This window comes from Marmota flaviventris, chromosome 5, assembly GCF_047511675.1.
Source record: "Marmota flaviventris isolate mMarFla1 chromosome 5, mMarFla1.hap1, whole genome shotgun sequence".
NCBI lineage: Eukaryota > Metazoa > Chordata > Mammalia > Rodentia > Sciuridae > Marmota > Marmota flaviventris.
This window is the reverse complement of record NC_092502.1, coordinates 81,694,788-81,720,745: the sequence shown is the minus strand read 5'-3', so window position 1 is coordinate 81,720,745 and position 25,958 is coordinate 81,694,788. Positions and strand designations below refer to the sequence as shown.

The window sequence follows — 25,958 nt, the reverse complement described above, 5'->3', positions numbered from 1 at the left end:
GAAATGAATGCAACAACATAGAAAGTACTTAGTACACATTTTAAGCCCTCACTAAAATGGTAGCTTCTATTACTGTTATTTTACAGTAGCCAAACTCTTTACTTCTGCCCAAATTCCATTTTTTCTTCTAAGATTCTTAATTCTTTCTCATCCTTCAAGACCTAACGAAACAACCTCTACTGATAATGTATTTATAACTCTGAAAACAAGAACTTCAGTGATACTCTGTACTGCTGATTTGTTCTTTTATACTTGATTATAGCTTACTCAGATTACACGGCCTTATAAATTAGGGTCAATATCTTAAGTAGACTTGAACCTTGTACATTTTAACAGATCAGGATATAAAATTGTAGTTTAAGATACTGAATAATTGTCTTCTTCACTGTAACTATTACTACATAAATATTTTCAGATAATAAAGTTAAAGTGTTGTTATATGAGTTATATTTCACTTTTCAAGCATTAAGCTAACCTTATGTTCCTAAGACAAATTCTACTTGGTCGTGATGTATCACCCAAACTCACACTCACACATCCATGCATACCCCAGAACTGCCACAAAAATGAATTGGAGTTAATTTAATTTTAAGGATTTTTGCATCTGCATTTTTGAAGTATCTTGATCTGTAGTTTTCCTTTTTTTGTGATGTTCTTTTCATATTTTGTTATCAAGGGTAATTCTAGCTTCATAAAATGATTTAAGAAATATTTCTTCCTTTTTTAATTTCTGAATGAGTTTTTGAAAGATTGTTATTTCTTCCTTAAATGTTTGGTAGAATTAATTTTCCATTTCATTTTTATGGCAGTTTTGGTACCTTGTATTTTTCAGGGAATATGTTCATTTTGTCTTCATTGTCAACTTTGATTTTTATGATTCTTTTAATGAATGAGATTATTACCATAACCTGTTGTTAGTCCACTGGTAATTTGTGTTCTCTTTTGTTCTTGATCATTCTTGCAGAAATTTAGCAATATTTTTTACCTTTTCAAGGGACCAACTTTACCTTATTATATGCCTGTTTGTTTTATAATTAAATGATTTCTGCTCTTTATCTACTTCATTCTACTTACTTTGGTTTATTTTTATGCTCTTTTTCTAGTTTCTGGGGTCATTAGCTATTAAGTATTTCTTCTCTTGTTATATGAACATTTAAAGCTGTTACGTTTTCTTCTGAGCACTTTAATTGCATTGCCTAAAAGTGGTTATGAAGTCTATTGGTCAACTTCTAATTTGGGTGTTTTTTAGATATCTTTTTACCAATTTCTTTTTAAATTTCATTTAAGTTACAAAGCATATACTGTATGGTTTCAGTTCTTTAAATGTGATCTTTCTTTTATGACTTAACATTTGGATTATCTTGTATTAAGTGTACTTTAAAAAATAGTCATTGTATGATTCATTGATTTTAATAGATGTGGTTTATCACTCATTAGATCAAGGTTGTAGATAATGTCAGATGTAGATCTTGGCAGGATGTTGGGACAAGGAAAAGAGGTGTTCTAAGCAATCTCCACTCATAATTGTGGAATTATCTTGTTTTTCTTCAATTTGGTAAATTTTGTCTTCGTATTTTGGAGCTCTGTTAATAATTGCATACATATTTGATTATTACATCTTTCTAATGTATTTGACTCTTTATTGTAACAAAATTTCTCTTTCATTTCTAGTAATGCTTTATCTTAAAGCTTATTTTATCTGAAATGAATATAGCTATATTCCAGGTGTCCTAGGCTTACTGTATATAATCAGTTTTATATTAGAAGTGTATTTTTGCATACTCATGTATTTGACATTTTAAAACATAGATTTGACATTCTAACAGTATCTGCCTTAAAGTTGCAGTGTTTATAGTTCATTAACATTTAATGTAATTACTAATGTTTGGGTTTAGGTCAACTACTTTATTATATTTTCTGTTTATTCCTTAGAATTTTTATTCCTTTATTCTTTTTTAAATCACTTTTTATAATACCTTTATTTTATTTATTTATGTTTATGTGGTGCTGAGGATCAAACCCAGTGACTCACACATGCTTGGCAAGCGCTCTACCACTGAGCTACCACCCCAGCCCCTATTCCTTTATTCTTTCCTTTTTATTTTGTATTAATTCAATATTTTTCACAATTGCATTTTAATATATCCATTGGCTTTTTGCTACATTTTTTGTATTATTATTGTTACTATTATTATTTATTCATTTATTTTGGTACTTGTGATTGAACCCATGGGCACTTAGCCACTAAGCCACATCCCCTGCCCTTTTTATTTTTTATTTCGAAACAAAGTCTTGCCAAGTTGATGAGGCTGGCTTTGAACTTGTGATCCTCTTGCCTCATCCTTATGAGCTGCTGGGATGACAGTTGTGCACCATCACCCTGTTTTTTGTATTATTATTTTATTGATTGTTCTAAATATATATTCTTAACATTTCAAAATCTACTTAGAGTTCAAATGTCCAGGTTCCTTTACCTTCTTCTCCTTCTACCCTTTGTACATTGTTTTCCATATGTTTATGTGTTATTTCTATATATATTATTTATACAGAAATATAATATTACTTGCTTTAAATAGTCATATTTTAAAGAAATGTCATATTTTTTCCACATATTTGCCATGTTTGATACTCTTCATTACTTTCTTGAAGTGTTATGTTTCCATCTGGTATCATTTACCTTCAGCATGAAACTCTTTAGCATTTTTTGTACTACCAGCCTGTTGACAGCACATTCTGTTCATTTTACTGTGACTGAAAAATGTCTTTATTCTCCATTCTTGCAAGGTAATTTTGGTGAATAAAGAATTCTGTGTAGAAACTTGTTTTTCTCTGAGCACTTTAAAGATATTGTTCCATTGTCTTCTGGTTCCATTGTTTCTGATACGAAGTTTTAGTTAATCTGAATTGTTCCATGTATGCAGTGCTTAATTTTTCTGTTTGGCTTCTAGTGGTTTCTTTTTCACTTTGGTTTTTGGCAGTTTGCTTGTCTTTCCTTTTCTTTGGTTGTTTGTCTGGTAGTAATCCTGATTGGTGCTGGTATTTACTTTTACGGGCCTTCTCCAGTTTGCCGCTAAACCCACCCAAGTTTTATTTTGTTTTGTTTGCAATACCCCCGGGTATTGAACCAGGATGTTACACATGCTAGTCAAACACTCTACCACTGAGCTACAGCCCAGTCCTTTTACTTTTTGAGACAGTGTCTCACTAAGTTTCAGGCTGAGCTCAAACTTGGGATCTGCCTGCCTCAGCCTCCCAGATAGTTGGGATTATAGGCATGTGTCATTGCTCCCAGCACCCAACCAGTTTTTAAGATATTTTATTTATTTAGTTTGAAACATTTGATTCTTCTTTATAGGTATTTTGTTTTGGTTTTGCAGAGACATCACGTTAACTTATTTTCCTATGACCTAGAACATAATTAAATTTGCTACTTTAAAAATCTTGTCTATAAAAGACTTCTCTCAGTATTGGTCTTTATCATTTTGCTCATTCTTGAGGAGATAGACATTTTCATGTTTCTTAGCATAATGACTAATTTTGCATTATAACTTAGACCTTATGAATGATATGTTATAAAACTTTGGATTCTATTATTTCAGTTATGTTCTTCCAAAAAATGTTTTTGTTTGTTTGTTTTATTAAACAAAGAGTTAATTTGAACTCGGATTGCAAAACTTTGTCCCTTGAAGTAGGTGATAGCTCAAATTTCATTTCTCTTTTTTTTAACCTACAGGGCAGCTTAGAGCTTACTCTGCTCATGCCATAGATTGATCAGGGTTCATACTTAGAATTACAGTCTCTCCTTGCCTAAGATTTCTCACCTTACTTTCTGTCAGCTATAATTCTCATAGTACTTGTTATCTGGTTCTTCATGCTAGTACAATTGGGTTTTATGTTAGATTTTTAGCCATTCTATATGGTATAGACTGGGTCCTTTTCTCAGGCTGAACACTAAAAAGGGGAAATTCATCCCATTGTTTTTTTCTTCTCTTATAAGTATTGATTATTCTCCAGTAACTCCCTAATTTTATTCGTTCTTCGATGTCTTTTAAGTACTTGTTTTTCAAATTTTGCATTGAGTGTATACTTGTTATCTACAGAAATATTAATCAGACAGGAGCATGCCCTCTCAAAGAAGTGTAACTCCACCTAGAATAGCTTTGGATGACTCATTAGACCTTCATGTTGGTTCAGATAAGGAAAAATGTTTCCCAAGCCAAGAATGTTTCTGGTTTTCAAACTTTGAGCTGTATATGTATAGTGATGAAATGAGAGATATAGGAGGAAATAGAATTGTATAGGAGAAATGATGAATTTACTGTTAAGCATGTTAGTTTTATGTTTCCTATCCAATATCTAAAAGAGACTTCCACAAGGCATTTAGATATCTATTTACATATCTGGAACAAAAGGAAAAGTCCTAGACCACAAGTATAAAGTTAAGTCATTAAGTGCAATACATAGTACCTAAAAATGAGGGCAGTGAATTAGTCTCCCAGGAATAACACAGAGTGAAATGAGAAACTTATTTTGTGAACAGGGCCCATTGTTATTTCTTTTCTATACTTTTGTTGAATTCTTAAAAAGTAAAAGGTTAAAAATGCTATATTAAATGTTGATGCTTCATTTACATCACAATGATGACAGTCTATTATTACTCAGCTGTATTATTTAAATGTGGATTGCTTGTTTAAATCTAAACATTAGTTTTTCTCTTTTTGTGTAGCTAACAGTGGACCTTCTAATGCAGTTGTTGCTAATACCTCATCTCGGAAAAAGAGTGTAAATGTAAATAGCACAACAGAAGTGCATGAACACAAAAAAAACACTGGGAAAAAGAAATGAAATCTTAGCAAAAACTGGAACTTCTTATACTTAGAAAAGTCACTTGTTGTATAGAAAAAGAAATGTCATAAGCCTTGACTGAAAGCTATCAAAGCAAGTAATTTATGTTTTTTCTTAAACATCTCTGTATTTGTTTAAAAATGTTTTAAATCTAGAGTTCTTTGTTTATATTTAGGTAAGGTATTTTTGTTATGAACTGGGAATGTTTAAAATACTGTTTATTAGCATTCTGTGAGTAGCAAAAATTGTCATAAATGTCTGTTGTTATTAATATGATGTTTACCATGTGCCTGTGGTAAAGAAAAAGAACATAAAAGCTCAGCTGGCCTGTACCAAAGTAAAGAGTCTGATGAGTGGCCTCTGTCCATACTTGTGTTCTCACTGAATTACATGTTAGTGTAAAAAAAAAAAAAAAAAAAACAACTTGGGTTGAAATTTGACAGACAAGATTACATATTGGAACTTTTTGAAGAATGTATTTCCAAAGAGATCGCATTGATCATTTACATTAGAAATTTTCTCTTAATTGTTAGTGACATATATATTGACTGGAGTATTAACACATGGGATATTTTTTTCAAGCTGTGCTTTGAATTTTTTATTATGTTATTTAAAATGTTACAATACATATACAATTGGGAGAATTTCATCTTTATGCACATAAGTTTTTATATTAATTTGTAGAAACTATTTTCTTTATGTATGTCCTTACCATAAAAGATGCTTTGTTCATCAAGAAAATTTCTGTTTTATATACTGGCAGGAAAGGCAACTTTAGATTTCCTTTTCAAGATCTATAGCTGAGAAATTTATAAGTATTATGCTTATTTTGAAATTATTTTTAGAACTAAAGAGCTCAAGAATAGAAATTCTCAATGTTAAATTGAATTGTATTAAGTTAGTAGGTATTATGAACAGTCTCTTTTTTATCATTTCCATTCATATGTTGGTTGTACCTGTGGATGTCACTGAGAAAGTTTAAAGATTGCACATTTGAAATAAATGCTCTTTACAAATAGTTAGATTTTAAAGGGAAAATGAGATCATCGTGCTGTGATTTTACCTAGGATGTGAGAAAAAATTATTATCCTTGGTGCTTTTTTCCCTTGCTGCACAAATAATTGTGAACTATTTTAAGTGACTTAAACTGTAAACCAAACAGTACAACCTGCTAAGACAACTCTGCATTGCAAGTTATGTAACTAAGATTGCTAAAGCTTTAGATGAAAGCTAAAGAATTGTTGGATTCTCATTATATGAATACAATAATTATAACCTTTCAGAAGAGATTGTTCTAACCTGAAAACATTATCTATGAACTGAATTTTAGAAAATAAGTACCAAATGCAAAAATTGTGAATCTATTGAAGTTAATAAGTTCATATACTCCACATGAATGTAAGTGTGTTATATGGAGATTTGTTTTGTAAACAGTTGAATGTACCTAAGTTTTCTGTATGTGAAAATGTGGTTAATGTGCTTATTACGGGGATAAGTAAACTTTCATTTTTTAAATGGAATTGATTTAAAATATTTTCTTTCCCAAATCTGAGAATGCCTTAACTGGTAAATTATTTTTTATTTTTGTTCTTTATCTCTTTCTCTTTAGCTTTTAAGATAGGAAGAATGAGGGAAACTTTTTCTTTTTTTAAAATTGCATTTGTTTTGTTTTAGTTTTATTTTGTTTTTTAATATTTTTTTTAGTTGTAGATAGACACAATACCTTTGGGTTTTATTTATTTATTTTTAAATAAAGGCTCAAACCCAGTGTCTCACAACGTGCTAGTTGATCACTCTACCATCAAGCCATAATCCCACCTTGTATTTGTTTTTTTAGTTATACATGACAGTATAATCTATTTTGATATAGTTACACAAGCACAGAATATATCTTACTGTAATTAGGATCCCAGTCTTGTGAATGTACTCGATGTTGAGATTTACCGTGATGTATTCATGTATGTACATAGCAAAGTTATGTCAGATTCATTGCACTGTCGTTCCTATTTCTGTCCCCGCTCCGTTCCCTTCATTCCCCTTTGTCTAAACCACTAAACTTTCAATATTAAATAACACTAAGATATTAAATGAAATGTATATATACATACATATATATATATATATATATATTACATACATGTTTACATATATATATATATATATACACATATATATATATATATATAATGTATGTTTGCTTTTGGGTATGCTTTCTAATTTCATTGCTTTTTTATCTTTAACTATTTTTCATTGGCAAGTAAGAAAACTCCAACTGGAACTGGATTAAACCATAAGAAGATTTATTATTATACATTTCTGAATATCCAAAGGTGGTGTTGGCTTCAGCCATAATGTCCTCATGGGTTAGGTTGTCCGTCTCTCTCTTTACTCCAGCATAGAGTAAACTTAATTCCAGAGTTATTTACCCTTGTGTTCACAGGGTAGCTGTCAGTGCCAGTCAAGGCCTACATATTTCCTTGTTTGTAATCATTGCAACAAAAATTGAGGGCAATTCTCCCCGACCATAGACTATTAAATCATTCACTTTGATATGATTGGGACATCTTGGTCATTTTTCCACCCCTGAAAGAACATTCAGGGATAATTCCATGAACTTACTGACCCTGGAGTTGGTGATTGGGTCAGTTCCCCCACAAAGCCTCAGCTTTCTTTAATATTTTGAATCAGATAATTCATCTTGAGAGGCTGTTCTGTGCATTGGAAGGTGTTTACCAGCATCTCTACCAAACTGTGAGGTGTTGAGGTGGTTCCTTTAGACAGTGAAGCCAAAATGAGAGTAATGATCAAGATTTTATTTATGTACCGTGATAATGTTAGCTAGAGACCAAAAAGGAAAGTAGTATCAGCTCCTCCTGTCACATTCTCCCCCACCCAGTAAACTAGCATGGGACACAAGTCAATTAGATGATCATGCAGTGCAGACAAGAAGAATTGAGTCATTGCTGAGGAGTGATGAACAAAGGTCCCTACCATTTTGTGGCCTTGTGGGGTGAGGTGGGAATGCTGGCAGTAGAACAGAATTAGATCCCAATGCAGAAAAGGATCTCAGTAAAGGACCCTGATAAGGAGATCTCAGAAAGAAGGTGCTTAGGCTGGGATCCAGGGAGGCGGGAGGTATGATCTAACCCAAGCAAAACCAGCTCAGGCAGTCCTGTGTCATTGACTGCTACTCTCCCAGACTGGCATGTGCTAGTTGTCCTCTAAAGCAAGCAGCTTTCCCCCATCAAAGACTAACAAGCAAAACCTTTGTAATTACCTATAGTTGCTCCTGAAAGATCACACAAGATTTTGGACAAGAGCTGTCTCTTCACCCTAGCCTCTATCCTATAGGCCAGTTGCATCCCCCCAAATTGTGTCAGTCAAAAATGTCTCCACGTTACCAAATGTCTCCTAGAGGACAGAATTGCTCCTAGTTAAGAACCACTGCCCTAAAGTATATGATCCTGTGGAGGAAAGAAGGATATATAAACTAAAATAAGTGTTCTGATAGAAAGAGAGATAGAGGAAAGATACTGGGTAAGTAAACTAGTGATCAGCACTATGAACTACAATTTAATATATTATCCATGTTTGCTGCAGTTTGCTTATTCTACTTGTGGCTTTCTTCTTGACTATAACTTTGAATTATGTGTTTGATTTAGGTGTTTTCTGTTGACTCCCTGCTATAAGTAATATATAATTGGTATATCTTCTACTTTTACTCTACTGCACACAGTTTATTATATTATTCCCTTGCTATTTCTTGTGTTTGCCATTATACCTACAAATATTTTCATATTACATATGTTTTTATTATTGTTTGTTTTGCAGTACTGGGAGTCAAACCCAAGGCCTTGCACATGCTAGACAAGTACTCTACCACTGAGCTATACCCCCAGCCCTATGTTTATACTTTAAAATGTTGTATTTTCAGACATGAGTTATCAAGATGACAGAATTATTTCACCTTATCTCTGTGACTTTTTAAAAATTTTGCCTGCTCTATTTTTTTTTTTTTTTTTTTTTACAATATAGCCTTATTTCTGGATGGCATTGTTTTTTCTTTTCCATTTCTTTTCTGAGTTCTATTAGTTAATGCTACATTTCCTCTTGTTTTGCCATGGTTTTCTGATCACCTGTGTCTATGAACTCTGTTTCCTTAAGTTCTTTCAGATCAGGTACGGCAGTATAATTTGGTCACATTTTTCACACACTTGATGGATTCATTTTTTCAGTTGAGTGGGTTTTATCTGCTATTATTTCTTCTGTTCCTTTTTACCTTTTGGGGGAGTGTTTTTGTATAAATGCTGTGCAAGTTTATCCTCATTTATTACTTTTAAATGAGATAAATTTCTTTCTTGCTCATCTGTTTGATGTGATTTCATATGGTAGGGTAGGGCAGCATTTGGGACTAATACAATCTTCCCTGTGTTACAGTGAAGCTCCTTGTGACAGGATTGTAGTCTGAGAGCCTTTTATTCTTTCCTCAGACAGCAAAGAATAGCAATTGCAATTACTCACCTTTGGAGTCTTTTTCCTTTTTTCTGCCTCCTCTGCAGACTAATTCTTATGAATGTGGCATGTCTACGTAGGCATGTACCATATAACTGTGTTTTGGTCAACATCCTGCCAAATATATGTTAGTGGTTCCATAAATTATAATAAAATTGAAAAATTCCTACTGCCTACTGACAGCACAAGGCATTACTCACATGTCTGATATTGCTGATACAAGCAAACCTACCGAGCTGTCAGTCACATAAAAGTATGGCACATATAATTATGCAGAGAACATAATGATAAAATATGTTAATGGTTTATATATTTACTATACTTTTTATTGTATTTTAGAGTGTACTCCTTATTTTTAAAAACATTTACTGGAAACAGTATGCCATGTTACATCATTGGCTGCCTCAGATATCTTGTGTTTATTGTTTCTCATTTGCAACAGAAGATCACATGAAGTGATTGAATATACCACTAGGTTTGTGAAATTACACTTTGTGTTGTTCACACAATAATGAATTCACCTATTTCATTTCTCAGTATATGTCGTGTCCTTAAGTGGTACAAGACTGTTTCCTCCTTTGACTTTGCCTCTCCTGCCACACTGTGGTACCAAATAGTGTCTAGGGAGTTCCACATTGTTGGCACTCATCACATTTCCATTGTTTCAGAAGGAACTGATATCCCTCCCCACACCAAATCATGCTATCTATTTTAATCTAATTACTTAAAGATGTGGAGATATAAGCATCCTTTTCAGGTTATCTTCCTATTTGACCTTTCCTGCATTTGGCAGCTCTATCACATACATCGTGATTAAGATCAAAATATCTTTTAGTTTTGCTGAAGATCGTTTCTGTTTCAAATTAGTGATATTTTTAAATTATTTTAATTATTTTTGAGAAATAATTTCTTCATTTTCAAACGGCATCATTTCTTTTTTTGTGATAAGAAGGAAAAGGAGGAGGAAGAGGAAGAAAAGGCAAAGCCCAACCCCTGCTAGACTGCTCATCACAGTTATGTTCTTTAAGTGGAATTAATGGTAGTCCCCTCGCTACAGTATACTGTTGTCAGTATCAGAATCTGGTAAACTATAAAGTGAAAAACAAATCCAAGGCTTTTTTCATTTGTCATGTTTTTATTGGTGCATTATAATTATACATATAGTAGAATTCATCGTTACCTATTTATACATGCACATATTATAACAACATAATTTGATCAATATTGTCCCCCAGTATCTACCCTTTCTCTTCCCTCCTCCTTCCCCCAGTCCCTTTACTCCACTGATCTCTTCTATTTTCAAGAGATTCCTCCCACCTTCCCCCCCCCATTTCTTCTCTCTAGCTTCCACATATTGAAGCATTATTTGTATTCTTTTGTGATAATAGAGTTGTATATAGTCCAAATGTCAGCTAGGCCTCTATTTTCATTGGCATTTCAGCGTTTTTACAGTCAAGGATGTTCTAGATAGCTCCCAATTCTTTTATGGATGCTGTGTTGCCAAGGGAACAGCCTGCCTAGTAACAATCTGACAGATACCCCTCCCCCCAAAAAAAATTCAAGGTTATTCTAGCATCTTCCTTGTTTAAAAAATATGTATTTCTTTAAATAAGATAATGTAGTCCTTCTCAAAGCAGGATTTTTTAAAGACAAAACAAAACACCATTTAACAAAATCAGACATGAGTTCTACCCACCATTTTATAATGTGTATAGTGTGAATGACACCTTTGCGTAATCCTGTGGGATAATGCATGTACAGTTTAGAAAAACAACTGAAAGCACTTATAAAGATGTAACTCAATGAAAGCAGGTTATTTCTTTATCATTTTATGTGTGGTGCTTCAGGAGTACTTGATATATATGGAACGATGATTTTAAAAAAAAATGTGCCTCCTGAAAGTGTTTTGCTGCTTTTAAAAAACCATAAATTTTCCTTAAGCTAGTCAAGCTCAGTGCTAAAAGTGGGTGGGTGGGTGGATTGGCATGACAAGAAAAATGAGAGAAGAGAAAGTGAAGGAAGGGTGAGACAAAAAATAACAATATGGATTATCGACAAGCATCATTACTGATATGAGGAAAGAAATTGGAAACCAAATAATTAAAAAGACTCTCACTCTACACAGAAATGCTATTTTTTTTCTATAATGCCCATGTCCAAAATTTATGACAGTAAAAGCCTCAAGTGTTGTCACTAACAAAATTTTGTATGATTGATTCTTCCTTGGGATCCACAAACATTTTTGAAAGTCTCATTGTCATCCTTGCTTCTCAGTGGGATAGATGAAATAACAGAAAGCATGAGCCACACAATATACTTGTATATATACATGTGTGTAGTATGTGTATACACACACACACACACACACACAGCTTCACCTAGGAGCAATGAAATTACTTTTAAAAGGTGAAAATTAAAAGATTCAAAACTCAGGGAAAGCATAGAGGCATTTCCAAAGTCTTATAAGAAATGGTGAATATCTGGCTTGGAATCATGTGACTACAATCCTACTATTGCTTGTTACATAGGCTGGGCAAGAAAATAAAGCACAAAATAGACACTTTAATTCCACTTTTTTGCAATGAAATGTATGCATGTAAAAATACACCTATTGAACTGCATGATTATGATGATATTCTCAATTTTCTCAAAGCTCTTTAGGAAAGAGCACTGTGGTCTGCTCCAATGGGTAAAATAAGAGACTGGGAAAAAGGAGACCTTGGTTTTAATCTCAGCTCTACTACTGTGTATTTGGGAGACCCTAGAATTCTCCATATTTTGGTGGCCCCAGTTTCCTTTACTATGAGCCACAGGGTTTGCCTATATACATTTCTTTTCCTTCATGTCTTCCTCAGCATTCTATAGAAACTTTTCCATTCCTTCTATCACTGTCTTCCTTTTTTATCATAGTGATTTTTGAACTTAGGTAGAGAGCTTAACTAGAAGTTAATGATACTGATTCCCACTATCACTACCTCCTGTTTTCCAGATACTCTTTTGAGGAATTTATTTGGTTAATAAAGTTAATGAAATTATATAAACAGTTATATTTATAATGATAACCTTGAGAATTATAAACACGATACAATTCATTTACATAAAACCTCATTACTACCCAGAATACATTTAGTAGTGGATATTGGTTGATATTGTGAATGCAAACTGTTGTTCACATTAACTTTTATAAAATAAAATTAGGGAAATGGTTGCTACAAGAAAAAAATAATGCACTGCAGTATGCATATTTAGAGGTAATGTAGTCCTCCTATAAACTATAAAAGCAGATGGCTGTAAGGGGAAATCTTTAGTGTATATAGAATGTGTTCTGCATTATAATAGCATCTTCATTCTTACTCTTGTCAAACTGGTTGATAAATGGACATCAAATTAATCTGGAAAATGAGCATCTGATTCTGACTTATCTCTTAGAGTCTACGATGCTGTGATTCCAAGGATGTTTGCTCCTTGTCACTTTCTGCCCTCTGTATTCTGACCCATGCCACAACCACAAATAAATGTGGACCTTGCTGTATGAAAAAGAATAGACCTGATATTTATCTTTAACATTTGTTATAAATCAACTTGACATTATATTTGTGTGTGTGTGTGTGTGTGTGTGTGTGTGTATCCCTAGAAATCTAAAGTGACCATAGAAAGCATATGATGACTTCATATTAGTGGGTTAGGACAGGAGGCTACTATACAAGTAGAAAAATTTGTTGCCAGGTATGGTGTGGAAGTTTGAGAGGTTCAAAAAAAAATCACCTATTTGCAAGATCTAGGATCTGAATCATCAACATTGGTAGATCCTACCTAAAAAAAAAAAAAAAAAAATTGAGGAAACTTAGTGAACTCCCTTATGAACACAGAATTAACCCCTTTTAAAATAAAAGGCCCTTTAAAAAAAAAAAAAAAAAAAGATTTAACAGAGTTGTGGGAGTTTTTTTAAATTTTTTCAGTTGTCAGTAGACCTTTATTTATATGCAGTGCTGAGACTCGAACCCAGTGCCTCACACATGCTAGGCAAGCATTCTGCCACTGAGCCACAACCCCAGCAAAGTCCCGTTGATGGTACACTATACTAATCTGGCTTAAACTAAAACTAGTCAAATGCTTTTCTCAGGCCTTCTTTTACCAAATGTTCATTGAATGCAGGTTATAAGCCAGTTACTGTGCTGAACTTTGACGATACAAATACGAAAACTCTTGATTCTACTTATCAAGGAATTTAGGGATAAATAAATTTATAGGGATCCAAATGCTCAAATGCAATCATAAAGTCCATGGCAAAATGACCTATAATTAACTCTGCAACCTCACTTAGAAATTCTGAATAAACTATTTTGGAAATATTTATAGCAACTCAAAAGTAAGAAGTTTAAAACAGTTTTCAGAAATATAAAAGCAATCAGTAGCTAAAATCAAGCTGGAAGTCTTTCTGTCCAAGATGTACAAGGTACCTCAACCCCTGGCATTTTAGGGACGATTTCAGGGTGGAGGGAGATAAACAGGGGCTTAGGTTAGACTATATGCAAGGCAGTTTGTTGGAAGTTGGCACCATTCAAAGTCTCCCACTGGTTTAGCATCTGGGTAAGCCTGTAGATCCCCAATGAAATAAAATGCCAAAACATACCATGGAGCACTTTTACAGTCCAGGGTACTCAGAGACTTCCACAATAGAAAACCCCATTTACCATGAAAATATCACAGTCTTCACAATTATCACTTTAAAATTTTGCCATTTCATTTTTAAAAGTAGTTATATTTTTATTAAAGTCTTGTATGCACATAATCTACAAGTTCAGGTATAATGAAAATGTATCAAAAAAGCTCCAGATTCAAAATTCTTCCTTTTAGCTCTTTTAAAATAGGCAATACATTATTGTTGTTTAGAGTCGCCCTACTATGAGATAGAACCCCAGAACTTCTCCTGTTTTAATTGTATTTTAGTACCAGTGATCAAGTTTTCACCAGATGAATGTTTTAGGAGATATGCTTACCTCTATTTGAGCCTCACACAATGTATACATATACTAAAACATAGGAGTATCCCATAAATATGTATAATTTTTATGTATCATTTTTTTAAAAGCTTCAGTTCTGTCTTCTTTTTTCCTTGAGCTCCCCTATACCTTTTCCAAGTTCCATTTTTTAAAAGACAACTCTTTCCAAGTCTTGTAGCCCTTCTTCAGATATTCACCTCTGAATTTCTAGGTAATAAACATGCACTATGGTTGAGTCATCACTTTTTGTTTTATTTGTTGAATTCTTGTTATGGTAATCAAGAATTTAACTTTCTAAACTCTATTCCTCCTCCTCCTCCTCCCATCCTCCAATATTGTATTTTTGTTCAATCATTAGCCAGTGCCCTACAGTATGGCTATGTAAATATTGTTTCTTGTTGAGCTAAGTAGTATATTGTGATCATTTTTTACACAGTATTCATTTTGCTTAGAATTGTTTCTTTTTGATTTTCATTCAGTGTAATATTCTAAATTCTTTAGTTTCATATAACATGTAGAGCACAGTTTAATATTATTTTTGACATGATAGATAACCAATTAATTCATTTTTTTCTCCCTAAACATTTCCTTCCTATTGCTTGTCATAAAGTCTTTAGAAAATGAACACACAACACTGAAAGAAAAAAAAAATGACAGGTACTCAGAAATTAATCCAGCGTCATCTTACAATTAAGAGTTGTGTGGTCCTACTCATCAGGAAGAATTTGAAATGAACGAAGGATTTATAAAATTAAGTTTTTAAAGCTAAGCAGGAGACATTTATACTTTTTAAAGAGGGCTGAAGAAACATAAAACCCAATAAATCAGCTAGCCAATTAGATACAGGTGGCAGACATGAAAACTTGTATGAGTAGACAGAAAAAATAAGTAAGATGTATTTTGGATGTAAGGGATGCCAACTGCACAACATTCTCCTTTGGATTATAGAGTTTTACAGCAACTGTAAGCAGTGCTCAGTAAATCTTATCAATGTTGAAGGCAACAGTCCAGCTCTTGCACAGGCCAGGGTCTCTGAACATGAAGAAACTTTGAACAACCTGAAAAGGTGGCCACAAAATGATGTGGAGTGGCAACTTCAAAATTCTGATAATAGGTATCATAGTTTTTTTCATAATGGAAAAGAACTGTCTTTTAATCTTGAGAAGTTTCAGAATAATTTAAAGGAGTAGTTAAGGGAATCAAACTAACGTAACAGAGTTTTTTACATTAAGGAATCATTGCATTTTTGTTTTGTGTAATTGTAATATTTAAGAATATTTGTACAGGACTGGGGCTGTAGGTCAGTGGCAGAATGCTTGCCTAGCATGTGTGAGGCACTGGGTTCTATCCTTAGCACCACATAAAAAAAATAAACAAATAAAATAAAGGCGTGCTATCCATCTACAACTACAAATTTTTTTAAATAAAAAGAATATTTGTCCAATTGTAGTTAACAAATCAGGTTAGGCATCTGAAGGTTGGACAGGGTTTTATGCACCTAATTAGAGCTTAGCAATTGGTATTATAATAAAAATGAGATCTCTCACTAGCAGCCTTTTGTAATCCACATACAAATTATACTTTTCTGGAATCTTGCCAGCTATTTGAGAATGATGTTATACACATGAATGGGAGGATGGTTTTCTTGACTTATTGTTCTACTTCTTTTATAAAAAGCTGACTTCCAAAATGGCTCAGAATATATTCCTAGATTTTCTATTTCTGTTTTCAGTCTGAAGAGCAGAATAATATGTGCCAAAATCAGTTTGGATTGAAACCTGCACAACTTTTGGATTTCTGCTTCATTTTTCTCAAATAAAGATGAACCATTATGAAGTTTCTTGAAGTATCTCACCTGTATCAAAAAGAAAAGTAAGCTGGGTGAAGTGGTGCACACCTGTAATCTCAGTGGCTCAGGCCCACCGTGAGTTCAAAGCCAGCCTCAGCAACTTAGCAAGGTTTTAAGCAACTCATTAAGACCCTGTCTCTAAATAAAATATGAAAAAGGGCTGGGGATGTAGCTTAGTGGTTAAGCGCCCCTGGATTTAATCCCCAGACCAAAAAAAAAAAAAAAAGGAAAGGGACATTTTCAAGAGAATCTCATAAAAAACATAAGGGAAACTAGTAGGATAGAGGAAGGCAAGCAGAGGGAGGGAGGAAGTGAGGGATCGGGAAATGAAGTTGAGCAAAGTATGTTAGGTCAATGTACAAATATGCCAAATGGAACCCACAATTCTATGTAATTGTTATGTACCAATAAAAATAAAGTTTCTATTAAAAAAAAAAAGACAGGGACATTTTCATATATTTGACCAGAAATGTATAATTAAAATGCTACACCTTTTTGTTATTCACATGTTAAAGCAGCTGAAGGACTAGTGAAGTAGCTCAACTACTGCTCATTTGGGCAGACAGTATTTTTAGCTTCATCATAAATTATTTTACTGGAGGCTGGAGTTGTGGCTCAGTGGTAGAGTGCTTGCCTGGCATGTGTGAGGCCCTGGGTTTGATCTTCAGCACCGCATATGAATAAATGAATGAAATAAAAGATCCACTAAAAAATATTTAAAATAAATAAATAAAATATTTTACTGAGTTCTACAAAGTGCCCTGGGAGTTTAGTAAAGTTAGTATTGTTCTTACTTGACAGACACAGAAGTTGGTACCCAGAGAATTTGCAAAGGAGACCCAGTAGGTTAGTGACAGAGATAGAAATGGGACTTGAACTGGGCACCTGTAATCCCAGTGACTCAGGAGGCTGAAGTAGGAGGATCCAGAGTTCAAAGTCAGCCTCAGCAAAAGCAAGGCACTAAGAAACTTGGTAAGACCCTGTTTAAATAAAATACAAAATAGGGCTGGGGATGTGGCTCAGTGGTCAAGTGCCCTGAGTTCAATCCCCAGTACCAAAAGAAAGAAAGAAATCTAGCTCACTTAAAATTTTTTATTAAATGCAGCCTACACTCAGCTTTGACTATAGTGTGATTATGGGAAGAGAACTGAAAGAGTGTAGAAGACCCATCTGCCTTGACCATATCCTCTACTGGTACATGGAAATTCACTCACCTCTAAGCTCAGTTACTTCATTGGAAAAACTTCGAATGACACCTACTCTTCCTGTCATGCCAGTATTGTGTCCCCGTCCCCACCTTCTCTCACAAGTGACAAGATAATATGTGGAAGAGTGCTTAGTAAATTGCAAAGCACACCATTCAAAGCAAAATGCAGTCTTCAGTACCACAGAACAGGTAAAAAGAGATCATTTTGACTGATTCAAGGAAGAAAGTGAAAGTCCATTTTTGAAATCTCAGCCTTAGCTATTGTTCGGATTTCTTTGCTACACAGTGATACAACCTGACCCTTAGTAAAAATTTCTATTAAAGCAATTCAAGGATGACAGTTTACAGTGGGTAACTGTCTTCCCTAATTGCAAAGCTGCATAATGTAGAGCAAAGGGAAATTTGAAGGCCTCAGGGATGAATATAAAGGTTATAAGCTGTAATATCAAATCCAAGTTCACTACAACGTAGTAGTTTGCAAGTTGTTCTGAGATTTTCTGTCTCATTACTGGGTTTTCAAATTTTCTTTCCAATGAAAGGCATTTAAGTAAAATTAGCAAACTGCAAGTGTGTGTGTGTGTGTGTGTGTGTTGTGTATGTACAATGAAGAACTAAATGTGTAGAGGAAAACTGAATCATTCAAAATTACTTCTGTCTTTTCTAAGTAGTTATTTATGGAAGATTCATAGAGCTAAGAATATAATCTAGTGCCCAACATGGAATACTGTTCTAAAAGACATAAGCAAGGACTGTGTATACACACACCTCAGTGGAGAGCCCTTGCCGAGCATGCGTGAGGCACTACCCTTGGTTCAATCCCTAGGACTGCAAAAATTAATAAAAGGCCTGACTAAAATGTGATTTAATCTAGGGTTTTTTCCTGTCTTGCTCTAGCAAAGAGGAGGGGAGCCAAATCTGCAAAATTATTAAACATCTGTGTGAAGGGTTGTATTTGAAGTTGCCTAAAGGTCTCCGCTTTCCTTGAACTGATGATGACCCTTATCCATTTCTACACACTTTCATTTGGAAATTCCTTTACTAATAGTTCTGAGATAAGTTGAATTGATAAAAGTAGATGAATTAACAGCTATTATGAAGACAAACAACAATAAGTGTTAGCAAGGTTGTGGGGGAAAAGGTACACTCATACACTGCTGGTGGGACTGCAAATTGGTGCAGCCAATATGGAAAGCAGTATGGAGAATCCTTGGAAAATTGGGAATGGAACCACCATTTGACCCAGCTATCCCTCTCCTTGGTCTATACTCAAAGGACTTAAAAACAGCGTACTACAGGGACACAGCCACATCAATGTTTATAGCAGCACAATTTATAATAGCTAAACTGTGGAGCCAACCTAGATGCCCTTCAATAGATGAATGGATAAAAAATGTGGCATATATACACAGTGGAATATTATATATTGTATATATTATACACATATATACACAGTGGAATATTACTCAGCAATAAAAGAGAATAAAAACATGGCATTTGCAGGAAAATGGATGGAGTTAGAGAAGATAATGCAGAGAAGATAATGCTAAGTGAAGTTAGCCTATCCCAAAAAACCAAATTGCAGAATGTTTCTTTGATATAAGGAGGCTGATTCATAGTGGGATAGGGAGTGGGAGCATGGGAGGAACAGATGAACTGTAGGGCAGAGGGGTTGGAGGGTAAGGGAAGGGACATGGGGTTATTAATGATGGTGGAATGTGATGCTCATTATTATCCAAAGTACATGCATGAAGACATGAATTGGTGTGAACATACTTTATATACAAGACAGAGATATGAAAAATTGTGCTCTATATTTGTAATAAGAATTGTAATGCATTCCGCTGTCATATAAAAATAAATTAATAGAAAAGAGGGAGAAAGGGAAAGAAAATTGATTTGTCAGAAAATTACCATAAAATAATTATCCCTCTCTCTAGTTGCAAAGATAACTTCTTTTCAATTTTCTTTGAAGACCCTCTAGTTTATTATTGAGTGATTATATTGAAAAATCTCTTAATCATAGAGAAAGCTTTCAAATGATCTCCCTGTAGAATACCACAGTGCCATGCTGCTGACCAAACAGGAAAGTAGGCTTAGTTTGTTCAGTTTTCTTATAAACAGTTGTTCATGGTTCATTAAGGTGACTTGGGAAACAAGTTTCCACGAAACACATTTTTTTAAGAATTGAGAATAGTCTTTATTTTGCAGAACTGTTCTCAGCTTACAAGCACACCTGAGGAGAGTATCCTCTAAATATAGTCTGTGTATGGGGAGAAGTTGATTGAAGTATCAACGATTCCAAATTTATTAATTCCAAATTTCAGCAATTTTATTGAAGAAATGTCAAATTAGTGAAACATATATTCTTTTTTTTCCCCAAACACGAATTTTTGGTAGTGAATTGCAGTACATATCTCAGATAAAAGATTAGAGATAGTTTTTACTTTAATGGCATTTACATTGTACCAAGTCCTCTTGACTTAGAACTGAAAAACAAAACCATGCACTTATTTTCTTCTTTCAAGACCACTTTCTGACTTTAATCTTTGCTAAACTCTTATATGAAATATTGACTTTCCTTATAGGTGGCAATCTCTAACATTACTCCTATGAATAATCCTTATATAACAATACCACTATGTTTAAAAGTGTTAGCCATTGCAGTAACCATCTCAGGTTTTTCCCTAGCAATAGAGATCAACCTATTAGCTTTAAATCTCAAAAATTAAATTTTATTCCCACACCTCTAAATTCTCAGTCTTAGCCCTTCTGCTATCAAGCACAATGGTGCTTAGGAATTTTTCTCCTGATCAACTTCTATCTATTAATAGAAAACAATAATGTTACCCAAATTCTTATTACATATTTGTGTGCTATTACTACTTTATTCATGTCATTTGTGCCTCAACAAAATTATATTTTTAAAATCTTGCATATTCTACTTTCACTTGGCTTAATAATAATTACTATTGGTATTAATCAACCACAAAGCATTGCTCCACATTTGTATTCACATGTTTTTAAAGCAACATTATTCATGTGTTCAGAATCAATTATTCATTTCCTAAACATTTTTAGATAGCACCTAAGCCTTTTTTAATGGTCCTCTGGGGGTTTGCAGCAATTACTAGACACAAAAATTTCAATGATCAATTATATCTGGGAATTGGACTAGATTAAACAAAGTTAAAAAGGCTTAATTAATAGAGAAGTTTTCACAGCATTTAAAACTAATAAATATATGATTACTCTGAAGAGTAATTTAATTGACAGAATTCCCTCCAAACTTATTTGACCATGAAATTCTTTTCTCATAAAGGCATCTCTTGAGGAAGAAAGATAATTTAGAAATTGAGATTAGCATAAACATAAGGAAAGCCTTTAAAACCCTTTTTGAAGGACTCTGGATTGAACACAGCAGTTCCAGACTGGTCTCTGCTACTTATTAGCTATATCCCTGGACATGTCACAAACACCTTTCTGAAACTCAATTTCCTCAGCTATAAAATGAGAAGAAGAATACTTTCTTCAATCACATTATGAGGATTTTAAAAAAAAGAAAAACAGCTCTGTGCAAGTGCCCTGTAAATTGCAAGGTATTTTAATTATAAAGATATAAACCATTATGAAGATAATGAATACAGAATTAAAAGCTGGTCCCACTTAGAATGTTTGCCTTACTCATTTTTCTAAAATGTGCTGACTTTAGATTAATGATCTGTTTTAATCATGTTTCCTAATGCAGTTAAGGAGAGTTGTTCTCTTTTAAACTATTCAGGTAGTGAAGTATTAACTTTAGGAGAAATAACTATGAAGTTATTAACCATAAAGGAAATGTTTCCAAGAGGCTCATTATTTCACAGCATCATATGAATTCTTGCATATTGCTTGTTGAACTAAAGATGATTAAGTTTCATGATGTTTGATGAAATATCAGACTATCGTTTTTCTCACCTGGATTAGCAATGAAACACTAAGAAATTAGGAAGAAAAATTGTGTGTGTAAATAACAAAATGATTCAGAGTTTCAGGTTCCTCCAGCATCAGTTACATGGCTAATAAAGATATGAAAAGTCCTGTAAAATCACAAGGAACAGGATGTAGGAGAGTAACTTAATCTAATTTGTGCTTCTGTAACAGAATACCTGAAATTGGGTGATTTATAAAAACAGAAATCTATTCTCTCACAGTTCTGGAGGCTGGCAAATCCAAGACAGAGCAGCATCAGGATAGGGCCTTGTTACTCTTCCAATTTGGCACTGTGAATGCTTCATCCCCCTGAGGGGAAGAACATCGCGTCCTTATGTGGCAGAAGAGCAAGGGACTACACTTCCATAGGTCCTCATTATGATGGTATTAGTCCGTTTGTGAGGACAGAGCCCCTGTGACTTAATACCTGCCCTTAGGCCTCACTGTCCAGTACTGTTCTTTTGGTGATTAAGTTTCCAACACATCGGTTTGGGAGGGAACAAAAATATTTACACCCGAAAATGTAACAGAGTTTAAAAAAAAAAAAAAAAACACGGTCCCAAGACATTTAACATTACTGAAGTAGAGTGAGTTGGTTAAGGATTATCCCTTAAATTTTTTTCTTTTTTGATGGGGAGTTACTGGGGATTGAACTCTGGGGCACTCAACCACTGAGCCACATCCCCAGCCCTATTTAGACACAGAGTCTCACTGAGTTGCTTAGTACATCACCATTCCTGAGGCTACTTTTGAACTCCCGTTCCTCCTGCCTCAGTCTCCTGAGTGGCTAGGATTACATGCATGTGCCACTATGCCCACCCCTTAAAATTTTGAAATATAGTTGTTATTAGCTGAACTCTATCCCCCAAAATTTGTATGTTGAAATCCTAGTCCCCAGTACCTCAGACTGTGAATACAATTAGAGACAGGACCTTTAAAGAGATAAGGTAACATGAGGTCATATGGGTGGGCTCTTATCCATATGACTGATTTCCTAATCAAAGAAGATTAGGACACAAACCAAGAGGTGACCCTCTGAGGACATGGCAAGAAGGAGGCCATCTTCAAGGCAAAGAGAGAGGCTTCAAAAGAAACCAGCCCTGTCAATTCCTCAGTATTGAGCTCTTACCCTCCAGGACTGTGCCAAAATAAATTTTTTGTCCTTTAAGTCATCTGTTCTGGTATTTTGTTAAGGCAGTCCAGAAAAATACATTAATTAGATATTTAATTTGGTGTTTTTAAAATATTCTTTCCCTGAAACTGCATACCAGAACTGCATATCAGAACTCAAGCATTATTAAGTATTCAAGACAAAGGAAAATAAATATAAATAACTCTCCTCTCTTTTTGTACATGATTAATATTGTATTTGAATCTATCATCTTCCATTCCATTGTAACCTAAGAAAAATTTCTGTGGCTTACTCAAATGTGAATTTCTGAATCTGAAAGTCTTGAATTCTCCTACATTAAATAAACAGTAAAATAAAATCGTTCAAGGTAAGATTTGGAGCTTGATAGCCTGGGATCAAGTCAGGTCCCGCTGCTGTATAAATTCACATATAAATTGGGCATACAAATAGTTCTGAGTCTGTAAGGTTGTTATGAGTATTGAAAGAGTTAGTGAATACAGATGTTAGAAAACCATGATCAAAGACTTAAAGACCTGTGTAAACCAGGGACATTGAACTTGCAATTCATATATCAAACACCAGATGGCAGTTTGGCTTCCCGAGGATAGTTGGTCAAGTAGGTTGATGAGCTTAGAATGAATATCGGTAATGCAGGGCAACTAAATTCTAGATTTTGATGAAAATAAGATGAATTTGAAGCCTGTGTGCAAATAATTCTGTGCCAGGTCATAGAAACATGTAAAAGAAAACCTTAAATAAGACACATATCTAATTGTATTAGTTGCTTTCTGTTGCTAGTTATGCCAATCCTGGTTCCATGTTTTTTTGGCCATATAAACATGGACAAGTTACTTGGCTCTTATAAGCCTCAGTTTTCTTACCTGCAAAATGCCACATGAATTTAACAAATTTTTGTTGACCCCCCCACTACACTTCAGGCATTTGTTCTGGAATATGGGGATAGAAAGGACAGAAATCCTTTCCTCCACGAGGATTCTAGTGAATAAGAGAGAACCTCTTCTCTCTTTGAAAATCAGATACAGGTTGTGCACCAGGATGTTGAAGTGACATTTTCTACCATCATTTTCTCATAATTCTTCAAGTATCTTTGCATTTTGTAATGTAATTTTCAATACACCATGGATACAGCCCTTGCAAAGAGGGTGGTCAATGACAGCAAATCTTAGCTCATTACATACCTCAAACATGTAAGAGCATATGGATAGGTTGAAAGAAAGGATAGTTTTTATAGAGAATTTATTTAGAAAAAGTTTTGGGGGAATATATATCCCCACTGCAGCATAAGGCAGGTAATGCTCCTTCTCAGGCAAATGAGAAAGAGATTTTCAGGTGGTCATGGGAGGGCTTGACATGCATCCTCTAGTGTCTAAAGGGAGGGAAAAATCTGTACCTGAATGTCTGATTTTTCCAATCCTCCGCACACAGTCCTGCGAGCCAGGGAATCTGTTGGGTAAGTCTGTCATCTTGATTAAGGAAACAAAGTCAGGGGTGTTCATCTAGAGCAGCTCCAGGCACTGGTGGCCCTGATAGATGGTACATGCATGGATGATAGATGGTACATGCATGGATGCATGTTGCAGGCTGGGAGGGACTAGATTACTTCTGGTGTGATGATAGTGAACCAGTTCTGGCCACCAACACAAAAACGGGGTAATTCAAATGGCATCTTTCTGCAAGACTGTGGATTGTTTTCACCATGAATGCCATGCCTTTCAGTAAAGGCAGCTTTGTTCTAAGTAATGTTCTGCCAACTCTTCTTGGTGTTTATAGTAATATAGAGAGAAATAAAATATTTCACTAGTCAAAGAGGCTTGGGAAATGCTGCACACTTTTCCCTCCCCGCTGGGGCCTGCACATTACCATATTATAGAGTTTTCAAAATTACAAAGGTTATTTTTGCTAAACCCAGCATACTTACTGACATTATAGGTGGTCAGGACACCTTTTCTCTCAGCACACTTGTTAACATCTCTTTGACCAGTGTTCTGTGTGACACCATTCTGGAAAAGATAAGATTAAATCATTTTTCTTCTGAAAGCCCCTGTACAAAGAAACAAGTTGTTAATAAAAGAGTGTGGAGATTACCCCCCAGCCATGATCCTCTAAAGCTAGAGCAGGACTGCAGGGGACGCATCCACAGGGAGAGGTGGCTTTGGGTGAGGTGATGAAGATCAAGAAAGGACTGAAGGTGGCTCTAGCTGGAAAACTTGGAGGTCAAGAGGGAGTCTGGGTCTAATGAAGAAATGCAGTGTTTCATAATTCTGTATAAGACAAGATCTAGAAAAAATATTTCATCTTAGGAGAGGCAACAAAATACTGGAGGTAAATGAAAATATTTTTGTCTAATAACTTGGGAGTAGTGACTTTTATCTATTTAATTAAAACTCCTTTAGCACTCACTGTGTGTCAGGCACTGTTCAGAGCATAACTATTAATTCATCAAATCCTCAGAATGACTCTATACAGTAGGTACTTTTCTCTTCCCCTTTCCATAGATGATGGAACTAAGACACAAGATATTTACTTACTTTTGAGCCAGAACTCAAGTCCAGGTTATCTGACTCCGGCATCAATTGATGCTCTATGCTGTCTTTGAAAATCCATAAAGTAGAACACACTGCTGGGTGTGATCCTGTATCATTCAATTGTTCAAACTCTAATCACAGTTATGAAGGAAAGACTTCCCTTCTTTTAGGTCCTCTGAAATGGGAGAATGTTCTCCACTTTATTCAAAACTGACTGACATTAGTGTTTGTCCTGTGACCTCTTGATATATGACCTTTCCTTTAAGCAAGATGAAGCTAAAATTGATGTGAGGGATACTGTTCCAGGTAAAACAACTCAGGTGATAAAACATGTTACCTCAGCAATGCTGCCTAAAGGACAAATGTACATTTTTCATGAAAAATTTTAGTTAGAAGGCCTTGATATCATTTTATGCACCATTTAATTAGATTTAGCTTGAGAAGTAGAGACAGAAAAGGTTTTATTTTTTTGAATCAGCTAATATTTGGGTGGAAAAATAATCTATGCACACTACAGAGAGTTTTGAATAACATCATAAATTTATAATTTAAAATAATAATGTATAATTCCTCTACCCAAAGATAATTACATTGATAAATTTACTTATGCTCTCTTTTGTAGGTCGAATATGTGTATGTGTGCTTAACATAATGAAGACCAAACTAAACACATTTTACATGTTATACTCTTTATTTAATATTATATTATGAATATTTTCTGAAAATATTATGTCCCTAACATTCTTGGTATAAGGTTAATGTTTATTCTGATGTTTGTCATCTTCTTTTAGGATTTTTACTTTTATGCTTTGGAGCCCTTCCCTTTGTTATCTTTCAGTAAAAGGAATATGCTTATTTTGTTTTTATCTTCTGCAGTCATTTTTATGGTTTTCAC

General features: G+C 34.3%; 1 protein-coding gene across 24 annotated transcripts in view; it reads left to right on the top strand.

The window, feature by feature from the left end:
- Ppip5k2 (diphosphoinositol pentakisphosphate kinase 2) overlaps positions 1–25,958 on the top strand; it is a 124,041-nt gene that overhangs the window by 82,163 nt on the left and 15,920 nt on the right. For 10 of the 24 annotated variants that reach the window (XM_071612371.1, XM_027927766.2, XM_027927762.2 and 7 more), the window contains one exon: positions 4,727–6,365. The exons of 13 other annotated variants lie outside the window; for them this stretch is intronic. In XM_071612371.1, the coding sequence (XP_071468472.1) occupies positions 4,727–4,845 (119 nt within the window). In that variant the 3' untranslated portion in view covers positions 4,846–6,365. Of the gene's footprint in view, positions 1–4,726; positions 6,366–16,092; positions 16,526–25,958 lie in introns of those variants that run through there. One more of the 24 variants, XM_071612366.1, reaches the window with a different exon arrangement.